Genomic DNA, 20,260 nt, shown 5'->3' on the forward strand with positions numbered 1-20,260 from the left:
ATAAGCCCTGCCCACAATAATTGGGATGCCCAAAAGCAAAGCGTTCATTGCAGGGGTGAGCTGGAAGGAAAGTGGCCCTCACATGGACCTGTAATCCACATTTATATCATTGCTTAGTTAGCAAACTCAAGCCATTCATTAGTTTAAAGAGGCCCTGACATGTGACCACCACCATAGATGCTGCAAATCACTTGACCAAATTCAATAACCATCCTTAAATTTTTAAAAAATCCACCCAAATAGGAATTGATATGTACTTCAACATGATTTTTATTTTATACTATAATCCCATCAGCAATGGGAAAGCACTAGCAGTAGCCTCATTAAACCCAGAAACAAAATAGGCTTTTGAAGGGTCATCATTTATAGATAACATTAAAGTATATTCAGCAAGAGGATGGTATTAGATGGCGTATGAATTGAAAAGGAAGAGGTAAAAAAATTCTATTTGCATTTGATATGACTTTTACCTGGAAAACCCAAGTAAACCAACCAATAAATTACTATTAAACAGTAAGAGAAATTCAGTGAGGGGGCAGGAATAATTATTAAAATACAGAAATCATTCATACACACAAATAAAACCAATTAAATAATATAATGAAAAAGAAAAAAATCATTTTCAAAGTGACGAAAAAATTAGAATACCAAGAAGTAAACTTAACAAGAAACACATAAAGCGTATTTGAGGAAAATCGGAAAACATTTCTGCAAGACACATAAGCAGACTTGCACAAAAAGAAAAATTATTTTGGAGAGAAAAAAAATCAACAATATAAATATGCCGACTTACACTAATTTAAGTTATAAAGTATATAATCCCAACAAAAATACCAACAGTATTTTTTCTGGTACTAGCCAAGATGATTTAAAAGGTCATAAGGAAAAATAAATAATTAAAAATAGAAAAACAAAAGCAATAAAATATTAGCTTTAGCAGATATTGAAAAGCCTTACGAACCCTCAAAAATTAAAACAGTGCGGTATTTGGTATATGAATAGATGAAAAGAGAGTAGATGCATAGACATTGGAAAGGAAGAAGTGAAAGTTTTTATTTGCTTTTGTTACAACTGTATAGAGACCATGAAAGCTGTAACTTTTTTTTAACTGTATAGAGACCATGAAAGCTGTAAGTTTTTTTTACACGTACCAACAATCTATGAGTTTCTATTTCTCCACCTTCTTACCTGCACAACCTGTTTCCGAACTTTTGGATGTTTGCCAAATGAGAAGTGACATTTCGGTGTAATTTTAAATTCATTTTTCCTTATTATGAGAGAGGGAAATATTTTATGGGACATTTTTATCACTTATGGGAATTTTTCATGTCCATGTTCATGCTGGATTTCTTGACTTATAAGAGCTCTTTATATATTGGTAGATTAGCCTTTTAAAATATGATCTGCATGGAGTTCCCATTATGGCTCAGCTGTAACGAACCCAACTAGTATCCATGAGGATGTAGGTTCGATTCAGGCTTTGCTCAGTGGTTAAGGATCCAGCGTTGCCGTGAGCTGTAGGGTGGGTCTCAGACACAGACTGTAGATTGGATTCTGTGTTGCTGCTGTGGCTGTGGCGCAGGCCGGCAGCTGTAACTCCGATCCGACCCCTAGCCTGGGAACTTCCATATGCTATCAGTGTGGCCCTAAAAAATAAAAAAATACGATCTGCAAACTTTTTTCCAGTTTATGATTGGAAACCTTTGACTTTGCTTATGATGTTTTGATTTGGTTTGGTTTTTGGCCATGGACGTGTGTGTGTGTGTGGGGGGTGTGTGTGTGTATGTGTGTGGTGTTTCATTGTATTTTCCTCCATCTTAATGAATGGCTTTTGAAGGCTGACCCATAAGTAAGCCTTTTGACTCCAAATTTAAATAGGAATTTACCATATTTTCCTCTATTACTTGTATGATATCCTGTTATATTTAAATCTTTCATCTGCTTGGAATTTTCTGTGATGTCACATGGGGTATGGATTCAACTTTATCTTTTGCCAAATGACTGCCTAAATCAATAGGTCTCATGCTATATGCACACTGTAATGTCATATGTATATCCTTAATGATGTTATATGCCATGTACTATAAAAACAACTTTCTGTCTAGTCGTACACAATCTTTATGGAGGGGAAAGGGAGTTGGTAATACCTTCCAAAATTATAGAGTCATTTAAACTTTTATCTGGCCATCCAATTTCTGGTAATCTGTTCTATTACCATGCACACTTGCCCCATACATGAAATGACATATATTAAGAGTTTATTCACTGTGACATTATTTGCAATAGCAAAAAGTAACAGCAGAGGTGATGGACAGATGTTCATGAGATATTTCTGACTGTAGATTTAATGGGACTTAAGGATGGATTAGGGGTGGGGAGCAGTAAGGAAGTAAAGAACAAACAGCTTCCAGACTTCCTCCTTGAGCTTAATGAAATATAGGACCCTACAAGAAATCGAATATTGTTTGGGAAGATAATAAAAACTGTGTCACACATTACAGTAGGTAGAGAGAAATAAAGGCCTATCTATCATTTAATGAAGACACCTGAACTAGCAAAATAAATTTAGTATTTGTAGGGACCTGGATATTTCAGGACAGGTCCTAGAGCAAGGAGCCTGATTCAGAGTGGTCAGGAAGGTCAAAAGCAAAGGAGAGTGAATTTCAACAAAGGTTCCCACCACAAGATGGAATTGTATAAGTAATGGCCTGGATTTAGCAAAGGAGATCCCTGATGATCACAGAAAGAGAGACGCTTCATTAGGTGTTTAGGCAGAAGGCGGAGTTCAAGTCAAGTGGTTACTATAGCTTGGGAGATGAGGCAACATGAGGAAGTGGAGAGAAGCTGATTCATGGAGTAGTGAAAATTAGTTGGGTGCACAGGGAGGAGGAAATGTGAAGGCTGCCCCCCCCACACCAGTCATTCTTAGTAATGGTTCTACTCTTCCTCATCTATCACACATGAGGCTCACAACCACCACCACCATCTGAGGCTAGCAGGGCTTTGAACAGATCCACACAAGAGCATCAGAACAGCTTGAGATACACACAACATTAAGAATATGCAGAGCACTGCTATTTATTGTCTGGTCAGATTACTGCTCATACCTAAAGGTGCCTTTTCATTTAAGAGCAATGGCCAATGACTTAAGATGAAGTGTCAGTTTTATTAGGAATCTAACCCAAATCCATTCCTTTGTTAACTAGAACGTATTGGTGGCCGTTATTTATTCCATTCTCGATTTCCTCAACTGTGAACTGTAAACTGCTGTGCACCTGACTCTTTCCATGTTATGAACATGACCCTGGAATTTAGTTAAGGGTTTGAAGTCCATGGAGTTCCTTGGGAAAGGCATTCTAATAATAACTACAATTTTCATTGCTTTAAAGTTTCAGGAATTCGTTGTAAAAGTGAAGCAGCGGTGGAGTAAGGGAAATTATACGAATGTTTCACGCCGCCAGTTCGGCCACTCCCAGGAAGAATCCTCCCACTGTCTGTTCTCCAGGTTCGTCCCCTCGTCCTTCAGGAGGGACAGGAGCCCTAACCCTGCGGTTCAACGTGAAAGTACACTACCGACTTAGCCCTCTTGCACTCGGTCTATTTAACTTTTCTCCTTTCAGTGGACTCAGGAAGTCCCGTCTGGGGAACCTCTGTCCTGTGCCTTGCGGCCCGCCAGTGAGATCCCCGTCTTTTCTGCTAAGGAGGGGGGCTGTCTTTTCCAAATAAGGCCACTCTCTTTTCTTCTCCCAGCTTTAGGTAGGTGGGGTCGTTGCTACAGGATTCTCGAAAGTGAGAAAAAAAAACTAGAACCAGAGGGCGGGGAGGTGGGGTGGGAGAGAAGAATCCAGAGACCCCCGGGGCAAGAGATCCGGACGACCATTTCCCCAAAAATAAAAGGAGAAAGAAACCTCACAAGCTGACGAACAATAGGAAAGGTACAAAGGACCACCTAAGGCCCTCCTATCTGCTTTCTTCACCCGCCGAGGGTCGAGACTGCACCCTTCCCCCAATTCTTTACTCCCCCCCACCCCCACCCCCACTTTAAGATCAACCCCCAGAAAGGTGCCCAGTCCTCTCTTTCCTCTCTGTCCCTCAAGAATCTGCGCTTTCGGTCGCTCGCCTTGTCCGCAGCCAGAACCAGCACTGAGGGGGACAGACTGCCCGGCTCCTGGTGGTGCGCGAGACGTGGAGAAGCAGCGCGGGCGCGCGGCGTTCTCTAGCTCGTACCCAGCGGCCAAGGTTTTCGAAGGGCGTTTGCCGTCGCTGCCTCCTCTGCCTGCGCTGATTACATCTGCCGGAGACACCCTTCTCTCTTGCGGGATCGGGGCGCCCAGGTCGCCCTCCTCTTTCTGACTGCCCTCCCCCATCCCAGACAACTGCATTTTTCCAGCCAGCCCCAGGCCCCCGACCCCCTGCCTGGCCCGCCACCCCCACGGACCCCTGCTCCCAGACTTTCCCCTTCTCCCCCATCGCGGGACCGCGCGCCGTCCCGTGAGCCGGCTCACCGAGAGGGTCAGCAGGAGTTGTCGGCAGAGGGCTCCGCTCAGGCAGCCCGTGGATCGGGCTGGCGCCATCGGAGGACTCGGGGGCAGGTCGCCGGCCGGGGCACTTAGAGGCCGGGGTGGGAGGGCGCGGCGGAGTGAAGGGCCGCGACCGGGGCGCAGGCTGGGCCGGCCGCGCCTGAGTGCGAGGCAGAAAAGGCGGCGCGCGGAGGGAGCTGCTTTTCTTCTCGGTTTTTCTGAAGCTCCTGCCTCTCAGCCCAGGGGCTTTTCCTCTGACCGAGGGTGGGGTTACAGGCGCGTCCGAAAGACACCGATCGGCCCCTCCTTGGTATTTCCTTAAGTCTTCATTTCTGGAAGAACGGCAACAGGTGGGAACTCCCTCTGGCCGCCACCCTTTTACCTGCGCTTAGGTGTTTCTCACGGGCGGACGCCACCTATATGCCCCATCTCCCCCCCCCGCCCCGGTGTCCGCCTGGAGGATTAACAGCTGGCCCTGCCCAGCAGAAGCCCTGACTGTACAAAGACTCACTCCCCGAGCGCGCTGGGCCGCAGGAGGGGGCGCGGACCCGGGCGCGCTCCCGGCTGCGACTCCGCCCAGAGCGCTGGGGTCATTTTGAGAAGCGCAGAGGCCGCCGGGGAGCTGGAGAGGTAGCGTTTTGTGTCACAGCTGTTCAAGGGTTGACTCCAGCGAGATTGTTTTATACCTTTTTTGCTGGACTACTGCAGACATCCAAGTGCAGTTCAGACAGGGTTTTCATCTGTGCCACACCTTTTGGGAGTCTTATTTGGTTGTGGGTTTGATTTTGCCTTTTATTTTTTATTTTTATTTTAATTATGTTGTCTTTTTGCCTTTTCTGGGGCCGCTCCCGGGGCATATGGAGGTTCCCAGGCTAGGGGTCCAATCGGAGCTGTAGCCATCGGCCTACGCCAGAGCCACAGCAACGCGGGATCCGAGCCGCGTCTGCAACCTGCACCACAGCTTACAGGCAACGCCGGATCCTTAACCCACTGAGCAAGGGCAGGGATCGAACCCGCAACCTCATGGTTCCCAGTCGGATTCGCTAACCACTGCACCATGACCGGAACTCCTGATTTTGTCTTTAAAAAAAAAAAAAAAAAAAGAAAAAAATTTCATGGTCAGCATGGCAGTGATACAAGAACATTAGTTAATTAATTAATTAATCAGTTGATAAGGGAATCTAGGCATCAAGAGTGACTTACTCCAGAAAATACATCTTTCGAGTTCCTAGGCGTTGGCTAAATGTGACCTACTGATTTTCCTCAAGACTTTTGCTTGTCACAATGAAGCCAACCTGCTGACCTTATAACTTAACCTACTAAATTGGACTCAGACTAGCAGAGATTTCTCTCTTCCTTTCTCACCACCAAAACCAGAGCTTGAGGTAAGAAAAGGAAAAGAATAGGATGAAATGTATGGTTTGGTTTGAAGTATACTTAAACTAACTGAATTATAGCAGTGCTTAACCTGAAAGATTAAAATATAAAAGCAGTATGCTTTGCAGCTCTTCAGAAAGCAGTGACGGGGAATTCTGACTCATCCTCCTGCACCTCTTTTCAATTACTGGTTTAAATCGGGGAAGTCTGACCACAAAGGAGAAACTTGTCTGTTCCATCTCTTTTGGTTTGATTCCACAAGGATGTGTGGAGAAACCTGTTTGAAAAGCCATCCATGATGCTCACATTTCAGCTCTTGAAAACATGTACATCCTAATTCCGTTCTACCAAAATTTTTTCATCATTGACCAGGTACTTAAATTCCAAAGCATTGTCACACAGTGCCTACTTTACATTCTATGTTTTAGTCCCTTGCTCTATTTTATTATTACATGACACATAATGAGTTGTTCCGTTGTCTCCATACTTATAAAATTCATCATCGAACCTTTGCTTGTGAAATAAGCCTGGGTCATCAGCATGAGACTGTGGTTGACATCCTTCTGTTTCCATATTTTTTAACCCTCTTGTTTTTCCAGCAGTGATGTCATGAACACACCTCATCCTATTAATGATGAGATGATCCCGTGATCTCTAGCATGCAGCTTTCCAGGGGAAGAGAAGCAAGCTAGTTTCAGGTTTGAGAAATCTATTCATGCGCCATCACCATCCTTGACAATAGGACGTTTCTAAACTCTTGCTTACCTTAGCCTTTAATGCCTAAGGATGGCTCATGCTTTTCCACAATCCAGAAAAGGGGAGAAGAGCAATTTGAAAAGAATTCTCCTTAGGTATTTAGTTTCATCTTTCATGCTAGGTAACTGATGGAGACTTTTAAATGGTGATTTGTTTCATCGTGATTTTTTCTTTTTCTTTTTTTCTTTCTTCATATATATTTTCTACTGTACAGCATGGTGACCCAGTTACACATACTTGTATACATTCTTTTTTCTCACATTACGTGTTCCATCATAATTGACTAGACAGAGTTCCCAGTGCTACACTGCAGGATCCCATTGCTAATCCATCCCAAAGGCAACATTTTGCATCTATTTACCCCGAGTTCTCAGTCCATCCCACTCCCTCCTCTTCCCCCTTGGCAACCACAAGTCTATTCTCCATGATTTTCTTTTCTGTGGAAAGGTTCCTTTGTGCCATATATTAGATTCCAGATATAAGTGATATCATATGGTATTTGTCTTTCTCTTTCCGACTGACTTTGCTCAGGATAAGAGTCTCTAGTTCCATCCATGTTGCTGCAAATGGCATTATTTTGTTCTTTTTTATGGCCGAGTAGTATTCCACTGTGTATATACCACATCTTCCTGATCCAATCATCTATCAGTGGACCTTTGGGTTGATTCCATCATCATGATTTTTTTTAAACAGAAATGAAATATAAACTCTAAACAAGGGCCCAACTAATTTAATGGATTTAGATTAGATTAGATGGCTTCTGAAATAGGTACTTCAATTTTTAAACAACAGGTATAAATTTGAAGAGACAATGAATATGGGAAGAGGAATTTTATAAGAGTGTCTTTTGGCTGTGAAGATGATTTTGCTGACTTGAACTAGTTTTCCAATGTATTATATATAGTAATAGTAAAGGGTGCACCAGACCAAAAGTCAAGATCAAATTTCTTTGTGTCTTGGGCCACTCATGTAACCCCAGCCCTCAGCACTCCCATTTGTTAAGTAAGGTAATTAAAGTAGTACTGCATGCTGTCTATGGTACCTTCCATATCTAAAATTAAACTATTTAGACTTCTTATGGGTGATTTTTGATAAGACTGGTTGGAAATGGGTGCTCCTTTCCAAATGGAAAGTAAGGAAGGGAGTTGTCCTCGAAGAGATGAACAAAGAGCCACCCAAGTCTCTTGGGGCACATCTCTGCTACCTAGCTTCACAATTTTCTAATTTCAGAAACTGGAAACTGAACATATTAATGGCAACAAAAAGATCTCACTTTCTCACTGATGTGTACTCAGAGACAGCTGTCTTTGAGCTGCATGATTCCTTTGATGGAGCCTGGGGGGAAAGGTTCATGTGGACACGTGATCTCAAGGGCAAATCCATCTTGGCCTGGCCAATAGAACCCCGAAGCGAAGGAAACAGACCTAAAGGAGAAAAAACAAAATTAAAGGACATTGTCTAATTACTTTATGGATGAAAGTGGAGGAGAAGACATTTGATAACCACCAAAAAATAAGCTTAACTAGAGTATCTACCTCTCAGAGTGTTGTTATAAGATTAAATGATATGATGCACAAAAGACATGCAGAGTAAAACCTAGCATATTCTAATTGCCCCATACATGCTACTTAATATGGGTATCCCTCTTCTCCCACTGCTACCATTTCTTTACAACCTACTCATTTGACCCACCTCACCTCATGTCTATGTCAGTTCCCTAGTTCCTATTCCGGTACCTCTCCTCAGGTCTTGGTCTAGGACAGAACCCTAGTGTTAATTCACTCACCATTCCCAGAGCCTTCAACCCTCTTCCCCTAAATACAACCCCCAGACCCTGTCTGATTCAAAAGGATTAACTATGCAACTGTAAGATAAGAGGAGATGCCAGTTTGTGCTAGTTTTGTACTTTCTGAAAATTTGAATTTTTTTTTTAATAATTATTTCAAAGTGGGAGAAAAGGTTTTTTCCAATGCTGTGTTGTCCAATAAATAAAATATTTGTTTTTAAGGTTATCCTTATTTCTTTAAAGTTCCTTTAAAATTGGCCTCAATAAAAAGTCTACTAATCAGAGTTCCCGTCATGGCTCAAGGGTAATGAACCCAACTGGTATCCATGAGGACGTGGGTTCAGTCCTTGGCCTTGCTCAGTGGGTTAAGGATCCAGCGTTGCCATGAGCTGTGGTGTAGGTTGCAGATGTGGCTCGCCCGAGTTGCTGTGGCTGTGGCGTAGGCCAGCAACTGTACTCTGATGATCCCCTAGCCTGAGAACATCCATGTGCCACGGTATGGACCTTAAAAAAAAAAAGAGGCCAAAGGTAAAGTGTACTAATCAAATTTAATTTTCATTATCTTTGAAAATATATTTTTTGAAATTGAGTGTTAAATAAATTATAAATCAGTTCTTATTACAGTACATTCACTTACTAGACCCTCAATAAAAACAAGCCAATGAAAATATTCTGAGGCAGTTGAACATGAACCTATCTTACCTTTAATAGATGCCAATGACATGTGCCAACCTGCAGTGCTATGGATGCATATATATTCAAAACTACAAAATTTTCAATTGTTTGCTTTACTAATTAACCACTTTAACAGTTATGTATTAGGTATCTACCATGTCTCAGACACTGGGACTGCTGTGACTGGGTATGCTGTGGTGAACAAAACTGAAAGGGCATGCACTCCAGGGAAATGCTTAAGAAAATAGATTGGGTTGGACAAGTACTCTCCACCTGCAATTTACCTCCTGCTGACTCTTCTGTAAAAGAAAAGAGAGATTAATGTCAAGTTAATGATTTATCAGCAGCATTCTGTAAGGATGAAAAGTTGCCAACATAAAAGTCATTTGTTAAATCTGCTCTCGGATGATGAAATGTTACCTTCTCAAGTGGACGTAGGGACAAGAAACTCATGGTTTTGTGAGCTCACCTAGCCTACAACACATTTGCTCTTGGCTTCTTTGGCAACAATGGCTCCTGTTTTCTTCTTCCCCTGCTGGCTGCCTCTATGCATTCTCTTTGCCTGGTTTCTTCTGTTCTGACTTTTTTTTTTTTGTCTTTTTGCCCTTTCTAGGGCCACTCCCTCGGCATATGGCGGTTCCCAGGCTAGGGGTCTAATTGGAGCTGCAGCTGCCAGCCTACGCCAGAGCCATAGCAACTCGGGATCCAAGCCACATCTGCAATCTACACCACAGTTCATGGCAATGCTGGATCCTTAACCCACTGAGCAAGGCTAGGGATCAAACCCACAACCTCAAGGTTCCTAGTCAGAGTCGTTAACCACTGAGCCACAATGGGAACTCCTGCTCTGACTTCTAAACGTTGCAGCACACAAACACATCTGCATTTTTTCAAATCTTTGTACTCAGAGACTCCTTCCACCATAGATGCCTTGTATATTCTTTTTCCTCTACCTGGAATTTTCTTCTGTCTCTGGCCTGGTTAACTCTTGCCCATCCTGTAAATAGCAAATTTTATTTTCTAAGAGGTCAAATCTTCCTCATTAGACAATGGCCTCTTCTTTAGAGTGCTTGTCACAATTACAATGTTAAATTTGAGTAGTTACTTGAGTAATACGTTTTTTTCACCAAAGATTGTAACTTCATGACTGCAATTGACCTTTTTGGGTTCTCTCTGTATAACCAGCACTATTATGAATCCTGGCATATAGTAGATGCCTAATAAATATTTGTTGAATGAGTAAGTAAATGAATGAATGACTCCTGAGGGTTTTTTTTTGTTTTGTTTTTTGTTTTTTTTTGAGGGGTGGGGAGTTAAGTAATTCTTTCTTTTTCTTTTTTAAATTATAATGTTTATTGGCCTATTAAAATGATGTCATAGGTCAAACTCAGCAGGGGCCAGGGGGAGTACGCAATCAGATCTCAAACATGATGGACATGTATATTTGTTAAAATGTGAGATGGGGATATGAAGAATTTCGAGTATGGTTTTTGCACAAGAACAAACAAGTAGGTTAAAGAGTTTCAACTTAAAATGCAGAAAGAGACCAGTGCGGAAATAGGAACTTAAAATGTAATAAAAAAAAAAGTGGGGACAACATATACCACCAAAAAAAGAAGAAATTTTTGGAGTTCCCTGGTAGCCTAGAAGTTAAAGATCCAGTGTTGTCACTGTTGTGGCTTGGGTTCATTCCTGGCAGTAACTTCTGTGTGCCTTGGATTTGGCCCAAAAAACCCCAAGAAGTTATTTAGTGGTGGCATTAGGAAAATTGATTCGGGAGTTCCCAGTGGCTCAGCAGAAATGAATCTGACCAGTATCCATGAGGTTGCAGTTTCAATCCCTGGCCTCACTCAGTGGGCTAAGGATCTGGCATTGCCGTGAACTGTGGTGTAGGTCACAGACTTGGCTCAGATCTGGCCAAGTGGTGTAGTGGTCTACACCACAGATCTGGCTGTGGTGTAGACCAGTGGCTACAACTCTAATCCCTAGCCTGGGAACCTCCATATGCCCCTGGATGTGGCCCTAAAAAGACCAAAAAAAAAAAAAAGAAAATTGACTCATTGCTAGAGAAAAACTAAACTATTTTTCATATACAAAATGGTTTCCAGATGGGATAAACTTCTTATGGTAACAAAGATGTGATATGAACGGAAGGCAATTATAGAATATCCATATGACCCAGGAGTAGAGAAAGATTTTTGAAATAACACCCCAAAAGCACATACCATAAAAGAAATTTTAAAAGTCAAGATCAGAAAGAGACATGATAGAGTGTGTAAGGCTCTGTGGACCACTTTGGATTTGATCTAAATGAGAGGAGAAGCTCCTGGAAGACTTTTTAAAAAGTGTTTTATTTTGGCCTAGTTCTGTAGGAGTTTGGGTAGAGAAATGTCAGAATCTGACTCATCACCAGGGGCCATCTGGCTGCCCTGGTTGAAAACAGACTGAACTGAGGAATGTTTGTAGCAGAAAGACCAATTAGGAGGTGTTTGGAATAACACTAGTGGGAGATGACAGTGAGGGGGACCTGGATGGAGATGGTGAGAAGGGGGTGGTTCCCAGGTACATTTTAAAGGTAAAGTTATTGGGATTTACTGACAGTTGGATTTTTGAGTATAAGGGAGACAGAGGAGCCAAGGAAGTCTGCAAGATGCTTTGGCCTAACCAACTAGAAGATGGAACTGCCTCTCGCTGAAAGGGAGAAGACTGTGGGGTGAGCATTTTTCATGGAGAAATCAGAACTGAGTATGTTAATGCTGCAATGCCTGCTGGACACAGCAGTTAATGGAGGCGATTGGAGCTCATGTGGGCGATTAGGGCCTGAAATTCCAGGAAGAGGTCTGGAATGGAGCTTCAGATTATACTGTCGAAAGCATGGAGGTAGTGCTGTTCTCTGAACTTGTTTGTCCCACTCTTCCTCCAGCATTTGGCTTTTACTGGAAGACTTTTCTCCCAGAGAGCCATACTCCATGCTCCCTCATCTCCTTCAGGTTTTGACCCTCATGTCTCCTCATGTGAGGCCATTCCTGGGCACCCTAATTAAATTTCAAACCTATTTGACTTCCTAGACATTTTTACTAAGAGCCTGGTAAATTTATTGTGGCTCCTTCCCCTAGCAGGTTTCTGTTTCCTACACTAGGGGATGATGGAAACCCCTTTCTGTTTATCAGAGGCTTTTGCCTTAGGTTTGTTAGCCTTCTGCCCCATGAGGATTTAGGATTTAAAAAGCCTTGAAAGGGAGTTCCCGCTGTGATGTAGCAGGTTAAGGATCTGGCTTTGTCTCTGCAGAGGCTCAGATTCGATCCCATGCCTTAGAACTTCCATATGCTGCAGGAGCTGCCAAAAAAATAGATAAAGTCTTGAAGGGAAACCCAGAAGTATGTGAAATCCATTGAGTCTTTAATTTTGCCACTCCAGCCCCTCACAATTGCTAAAACCTCTTGCCAGTATCTCTTCCCAAGTTGTGGACTCCTGCTTTGGCCAAGCCTGAATTCTCAGCCACCATTAGCCTGTATCCAGTATCTTCACGTGCTCCCCAGGAAATGTGAAGTTATCTTATGGAAGATAAACTCACCTCTCTCTGGTTCCCTTTTCTGGAATATCAGCCTCTCTAATCCTTGTTGATTCTGCAGATGTCTGAGAGCTCTAAACAGATAAGTTTTGCATTTTATCCAGGTCTTCTAGTTGGTTTTGGTGGGAACATTGGTCTACCATAAATTACTCCATCCTACCATCTATCTGTCATAGTCTACTGAATTTTCTTTCTTGGTCTGTCCCTCTGTATTAGAATGTAATTTTCATGAGGTGTTATATTGGTCTCTGCTTTCGCCTGTAAGGGTGCCTGTCACATGCAGACCTTTGGGAAATAATCATTGAATAAAAGTATATTTGCTATCCAACTACCTGTAATCCATAGACTAGTAACAAGCAATGATGTTACCTTGAGATAATCACATGTAAAGTATTGGCTATAAGCAAACCTGAAGTTTATACTAGGAATCTCATACAGAGCTTGTTATCTTTCAGAACAACTGAGAATAAGGCATGAGAGTTTTAATGCAATTTTCAGCTGCAAAATTCATATGAGAATTATTAATAAATAGTAGCCATCAACATGAGGCGCACACTGAAAGTAATGAGTATTGTAATTCCTAATTACAAGCATTCTTTGTCATTATAAGCATTGAAGCGTAATTGCATTTCATATAAGCAATTCTATGTAACTTTCTCCGAAGGAAGTAATAGCAGGGATTAAATTAATTAAATTTTAATTTTAATTATTGGTTTCATCTATTCAGTGTTGAGGAAGCCAGCTAATAAATACTAATAGATATAGAAATAGATAGATAAGGCTATAAATATAGGTAGTTTTTTTTGGCTTCACCCACGGCATGTAGAAGTTCCGGGGCCAGGAATCAACCCCTTGCCACAGCAGCGACCTGAGCCACTGCAGTAACAACACTGAAAATCCTTAACCTGCTGAGCCACGGGGGAACTCCTAGGGAGATAACTTGTTGAAGATGAAAATGTGGTTGCCAGGGGCTGGGAAACAGGGAAGTAAGAAATTGCGGGTCAAAGGCTGCAAACCTTCATATATAAGCTGAATAAGCTCTGGGGATCTAATATATAGCATGGTGACTATAGTTAATCATACCGTGCTGTGTAGTTGAAATGTGCTAAGTAGACTTTGTGTTCTCACTAAACACGCAAATGAAAAGAAGAGGTAACAATACAAGTTGATGGATGTGTTAATTAACCTGATTTTAATAATCGTTCCATTAAGTCTATGTATACTACATCATCACAATGAGCACTTTGCATGTAAAAATTTTGTCAGTTGTACCTCAATAAAACTGAAAACAAAAACAAATCTAATCATTCCACAGACATTTGCCAGCCAGCTACGATGTCAGCGTTCTTAGCCTACCCCCACCCAAGGTCCAGTCCCAGCAAAGTGGGCTTTCTAGGAAACAAAAACTTATTCAAATACTTGAAATCTTTTCTAGTGCTGGAGCTCAGGGTGGACCACTGAAGATATTTCCCTACGGCGTATTGATTATTTTGAATTAACATTACTTAAGAAATAGCCAAACCAAGAAGGACACTCTGACCTTTCTGTCTCCCTGAAAGCCAAGAATAAATCTTCCAGCATCTGGAGGTGGAAGAGCAGCCTTATAACCAGAGATAGGGAATTTGAGCTGAGATGTCTATATAAACAAGCCTTGGTATGTCTTTAATTTATTCCCCGAAGCCCAGACTCTGTTTAAATTCCTCACTAATTAAGCACCCAAAGCCTAAGTTTCTTTGTCCTGTCAATTCCTGACAAATTTCTTGTTTCTTTGTCTAAAAAGTATAAACACTGCCTGCCTTGGCCACTTCTTAAGTCTCATTTCCTTGCAACTTCCCTGCACACGAATTAATATTTACTTCTTTTTCTCCTGTAAATCTGCTTGTGTCAGTTTTATTAATCCAGCTACAAGAACTCAAGAAGGTAAAGGGGGAAATTTCTTCCTCCTTGATTCTAGTTCAGGACGTATTCTTAATACACAGCAACTGTTTTTAAAATTCCTAACCTCCTGAGTATCCTTTATACGGTTTGCTGTTGCTTTCTGAAAACTTGAATGTACCTCTTTTTTTTTACTTCTCATTTTCTATTCCTCAGCAGCAACACTGCCACCACATAAATAAAATAAACCATCTTGAAATTCTCTCCTGGCACAGTGGGTTAAGGACCTGGTGTTGTCACTGCTGTGGCACCAGCTCCATCCATGGCCTGAGAACTTCTACATGCCACAGGTGAGGCCAAAAAACCCCATATTCTCATGCTCAGAGCTCTTTTTTTTTTTGCATGGGTGAGGGATCAAACCCATGCCCACAGCAGCCCTGCTGCAGTGACACGCCAGATCCTTAACAGGCTGTGCCATAAAAGATCTCATTTTCTTTGCTTTTTTTTATCCAATAGTAACACTCAGTAGCATATTACTGATTAGTTTGATTTTCATAACAAAAGCCTAGAGTGGAGGTGAGGACTGGGGTTTGGGAGGGAAAGAAAGGAAAGGGTACAAGGCTGGGAGTGCCTAGCCAGTCCTCATGGAGAGAAAAGATGCTTCATACTGAAGTATTTATACCACTGGTTAGAAACCTAAATAAAAAGTAGCCCCTGCCCCAAATAAACTTTCAGTATTTGGGGACGGATTGCATGGGTATTAAGTAATAAAAAGTGTGAGGAGGAGTGGAGAACATCACGCATGTCCTTTCTTTCCATCTTTAAGACTGTAAGTACCTTCCTGAATTCCCTCAAGTTCAAAAGATCCTGAACTGAAGCCATTATCTTTCAGTAGCAAAAACCACTTTGCTTTTCTCCATGTTGTAGTGTTCCTCCCACTCACTCAAGAAAGAAACTAGGAGTCACCACCCTAGACTTGCTCTTTTTACTTCACCCTCGCAGCCCATCAGTCTCCAGGTTCATCGCTGTGTTTAACCCCTCTCATCTCTCATCCTGGACCATCTTCCCACTCTACAACCCTTCCAATCCAACCTCCCTAGGAATAGTTTTCCTTCTTTCTTTTCTTTTTTCTTTCTTTTTTTTTTTTTTTTGGCTTTTTAGGGCTGCACCTGCAGCATATGGATGTTCCCAGGCTAGGAGTTGAATCAGAGCTATAGCTGCCGGCCTACACCAGAGCCACAGCAATGCCAGATCCAAGCCACGTCTGCAACCTGCATCATGGCTCACGGCAATGCCCGATCCTTAACACACTGAGCATGGCCAGGGATCGAACCTTCATCCTCATGGATACTAGTCAAGTTCATTAACCACTGAGCCATGACAGGAACTCTAAAGAATGGTCTGCAAATTGTGTTTTTTGGAACTCTAGTACATCTTGTTTGTTTTTTTGCTTTTTTGCTTTGGGTTGGTTGTTTTTGGCTTTGTTTGGTTTGGGAATCTTTACTTCCCATTCCACCAAAATGTCTTCTTCCACTTTGCTCAAGGAGTCTTCCCTACTTCCTTATCGAGGGGAAAGACTTGGAGTCTTCTGTGTGTGTGCCTCTGTGATTTGTTATCTGACCAAACTGTTATAATTTGATTTATGAATCTGTTTCCTGCAGAAGACATTAATGTCTTATTCTCCATAGACTCAGATGGATAACTGCAGAATTCTGGGTTTGCTATATCATTGGACAAAGAGTGGATGGCATTATTAATAACAAAGATAGGGACAGCAGGAAAGTTCTAGTTTATGAAAGCTTTAAATAATTTGCTTTTGGGAGTTCCTGTTGTGGCTCAGTGGTGAAGAACCCAACTAGTATCCATGAGGATATAGGTTTGATCCCTAGCCTCCCTCAGTGGGTTAAGAATCCGGTGTTGCCTTGAGCTGTGGTATAGGTTGCAGATGCAAATCGGATCCCACTTTGCTGTGGCTGTGCTGCAGCTCCAATTGGACCCCTAGCCTGGGAACTTCCATAGGCCGCAGGTGCGACTATGAAGAAAAAAAAAAAAAAAGGGGCTAAATAAATAAATAATTTGCTTTTGAAGATACTGAGTTTGAGATGTCTGTGAGTCATGAGGTTGGAAATAATTAGTAAGCAATATGGATGTGGAATTCAAAATAGACATCCAATCTGGTGACGCAAACTTGATTACTGGTCAGGATATGAATAGTTAAGGCAAACTCCAGTGGAAGTGATCCTCCATTTAACCCATGGACTCTGGAGAAGATGGCTCTGATGTGAGGAAGCTTGTGTGTCTTCCTCCTCCCCACAGAAATTTATGAACTGAAGATCGAAACTTACATTGTAGAAGGATGTGAGTGTGTAAAATATTTAATACAAATTCATAGGAAGCATATTTTGCTTTTAGGATTGATAAATTGAACACTTTTTATCCATTGTGTTATGGACCCGAGAAGGCCATTTTAGGAGAAATGAGCAGGGGTTAAGCATTGTCAGACTTGCATTTAAATCCTAGCTTTAAGAAAACCTAGTAGTCCTCTTTAAGTTAGTTAACCTCTCCCAGTCTCAATTTTCTTATTGGTAAAAGAAATAATAAACACTTAAACTTGGAAGTGTGTTATTAATATTTTCAATGAGATAACATTTGTGAAAGTAGCCTGGAATGTTTGCACACAGTAGGTGCTCAATAAATGTCTCCAACAAATATTTATTGGATTCCCTCTTTGTTCCAGGCAATGTTCTAGGCACTAAGATCCCTGGTCAAATGTGGGGAGGGGAGAGAAAACAGGAGACAAAAAAACATGATGAAGAAGCAAATTATATTGTACACGGAATGGTAATGTAATCCATTTTTATTAAAAATTCCTGTAATCCAGGAGTTCCTGTCGTGGCGCAGTGGAAATGAATCCGATTAGGAACCATGAAGTTGCGGATTCGTCCCTGACCTCGCTCAGTGGGTTAAGAATCTGGTGTTGCCGTGAGCTGTGGTGTAGATCGCAGACGTGGCTCGGATCTCGCGTTGCTGTGGCTCTGGTGTAGGCCGGCAGCTACAATTCCAATTGGACCCCTAGGCTGGGAACCTCTATATGCTGCAGGTGCAGCCCTAAAGAGACAAAAAAAAAAAAAAGAAAGAAAGAAAATTCATGTAGTCCAAGTAGCCACAAACTTCAGCACTTGCAGGGGCCAGGAAAGTAATCAAAATAAGTAAGTTAAGTTGGTTGAAAAGAGCAGGTCTTTTTTATCATTACGCTTTTGAGAAGAGCACAGAAAACACATCTCTTTTCTTCCTTACATCTACCTTCTGAAAACAATAGTAAAAATGTCATGATAAATGGCAATGGACAGCTTTCCTATCTGAGACATAAATGACAAGCCTCAGGGGGCGCTGACACTGGCAGAGGCCTTAGGAGAGCTGCTTGTCACTTCCAAGCAATTGGTGGCCTTTGAGCCTAAGGATTCAGTGTTGCCAGACCTGCCAATTTTTCAGGGGAAGTCTCAAATTTGCATTTGGGGTGAATGTCCTGAATTTTAACATAGAAATTTATTCATAATTTTTTCAATTGTAAAAGTTACTCCTCTCCTTCCCTCAACTCCCTTCAAATTTGCAGATCACATCTGGCTTAAGGACATAATCAGGTTTTAATCTTTGAAGAAAACTGAGGTTTTATTTATGTGACTTTCAAAGTAAATTTTTTGTTCTGCTGTATTTTATAAAATTTGACCAGTGAAAGAGTGTGTCTCTTTATTACACAGTCCCTTAACAGTTATATGAGGAATAAATATTTTTCTTTACTACGAATCTTATTTGCCTGGGCGGAGTAACGTTGGTTAAGAACAAGAAACAATATTCCTCCTGCATATATGCTCCGGGTATCTTATCATTATTAAACACCTCCCTTTGTTACAGTGCCTTAAACTTGTTCAGTTGAAAAACCACATTCCTCCTTCTCCCTTGCAGATAGGATGGACATATGACTAACTTCTCCCACGGTAGGAGTCGTTGGAGGAACTTCTGGAAATGCTGCCCCCAAAGAAAGACTTCCCTTTTCCTCTTTTTTTTCTGCTCCAGACACAGATGTGATAGCTGGCATTGCATTAGCCATCTTATGATGGTGAAGCAATTTGTACAAAGGATGATTGAGCAGAAACAATGAAGGCCCCTGGGACATTGATGACATCAGGAAGTCCCCATACAAGTCCAAGACTCTGTACTTGTTTCACATTAGTGAAAATAAACCTTATCTTATTCAAGCCACTGTATTCCTGCTACCAGCTAGCCTATTTCGGGTCCTAGCCTCTAATGTGGAAAAGCAGAGTTCTACCTATGTCAGTCAGCATATCGAATCACCATTTGTCATACAGAAAACCATAAAATTGTCTTCTTTGTCACCCACTGAAACCTCCTCAACTTCCTGTGTTTGTTAGCCTCACATTTACTCATTTTGAAGTATAGTTGAGTTGACATAAGGACTGTTTTAGATTGCAGTGGAAATTCGTTGGGTTAATTAATAGGAAAATACATTTTATTTGTTTTTATTGACCTGTATATTAATTAACTGAAAAATGAGAACATGCCTCGGGCTATTAGAACGCAACCAAACATTGAATCTCTCAGAATTAAGGGTACACATTGATTTGATCACACAACAGGGACAGAGACTAAAGCAGTGGAAATGGTACGCTAAATTTTAAATTTATATATTTAAAAATTAGGAAAGATTTTTTCATTTAGGTTTTTAATGTAATACATCAATTAAATATTAAATGCCTTGTATATATGCTAAACACACACACATACCAAACAAAAAATTTTGTCAAGGAGTTCTCTTGGGGTGCAATGGGTTAAGGACCAGGCGTTGTCACTGTAGCGGCTTGCGTGGCTGCTGTAGTGTGGGTTTGATCCCTGACCCTGGAACTTCCACGTGTGGCATGACAGAAAAAAAAAATTTTATCAAGCAAGGTGTAAGAGAGAATACAATGATGACTAAAATATCATCCCTGCATTGGAGAACATCAGTTTGGCTAATAACACCACAAGGACGGATTGAAGTAAGTGAGATTCAATGACTTGTTAAAGACCATTCGACGGAGTTACAGTTGTGGCTCAGGCGTTAAGAACCAGACCAGTATCCATGAGGAGGCCAGTTTGATCCCTGACCCCGCTCAGTGGGTTAAGGATCCTGAGTTGCTGTGGCTGTGGCATAAGCCAGCAGCTACAGCCCCCATTTAACCCCTAGCCTGGGAACTTCCATATGCCACAGATGCAGCCCTAAAAAAGTAAAATAAAATAAAAAAGATCATTCAGCAGGTTAATGGAAGAATCTAGACCCCCTTACTCCTAAAGCCATGGCTTCTGAAAAAGTTAGGCTTCTCACTTAAGAGAACACTGAAATAGCCTCAAGACCAACCATTTTTGAAATCTTAGCCAAAAGAAAATGAGTTCCCAGGGCAGATTAAGTTCACTGAATCATGACTTGAGCCGTTATTACAATCTCCTTTCCCTGTATCAAATTATATTCAGCTACATTTAACAGAAAATCTAAAATTGTCATTGCTTAACCACAGAAAGGTTTAGTCCCTCAAGTGAACAAGTCTAGAGGCAAGAAGTCCAGGACAGGTTTGGAGACTCCACAAAGTCATGAGAGACCCAGGCTCCTTCTATTTTCTTCATCCTCTTTTTTTTTTTTTCCTCTTC

General features: G+C 41.5%; 1 protein-coding gene across 2 annotated transcripts in view; it reads right to left on the reverse strand.

Annotated features, from left to right (window-relative positions):
- DSC2 (desmocollin 2) overlaps positions 1-5,087 on the reverse strand; it is a 39,074-nt gene extending 33,987 nt beyond the window's left edge. Inside the window, exon 1 of one of the 2 annotated variants that reach the window (XM_021096210.1) lies at positions 4,506-5,087. In XM_021096210.1, the coding sequence (XP_020951869.1) occupies positions 4,506-4,574 (69 nt within the window). In that variant the 5' untranslated portion in view covers positions 4,575-5,087. The remainder of the gene's footprint in view (positions 1-4,505) is intronic. The other variant, XM_021096208.1, reaches the window with a different exon arrangement.

This window comes from Sus scrofa, chromosome 6 (genome assembly GCF_000003025.6).
Source record: "Sus scrofa isolate TJ Tabasco breed Duroc chromosome 6, Sscrofa11.1, whole genome shotgun sequence".
In the NCBI taxonomy this organism is placed as follows: Eukaryota; Metazoa; Chordata; class Mammalia; order Artiodactyla; family Suidae; genus Sus; species Sus scrofa.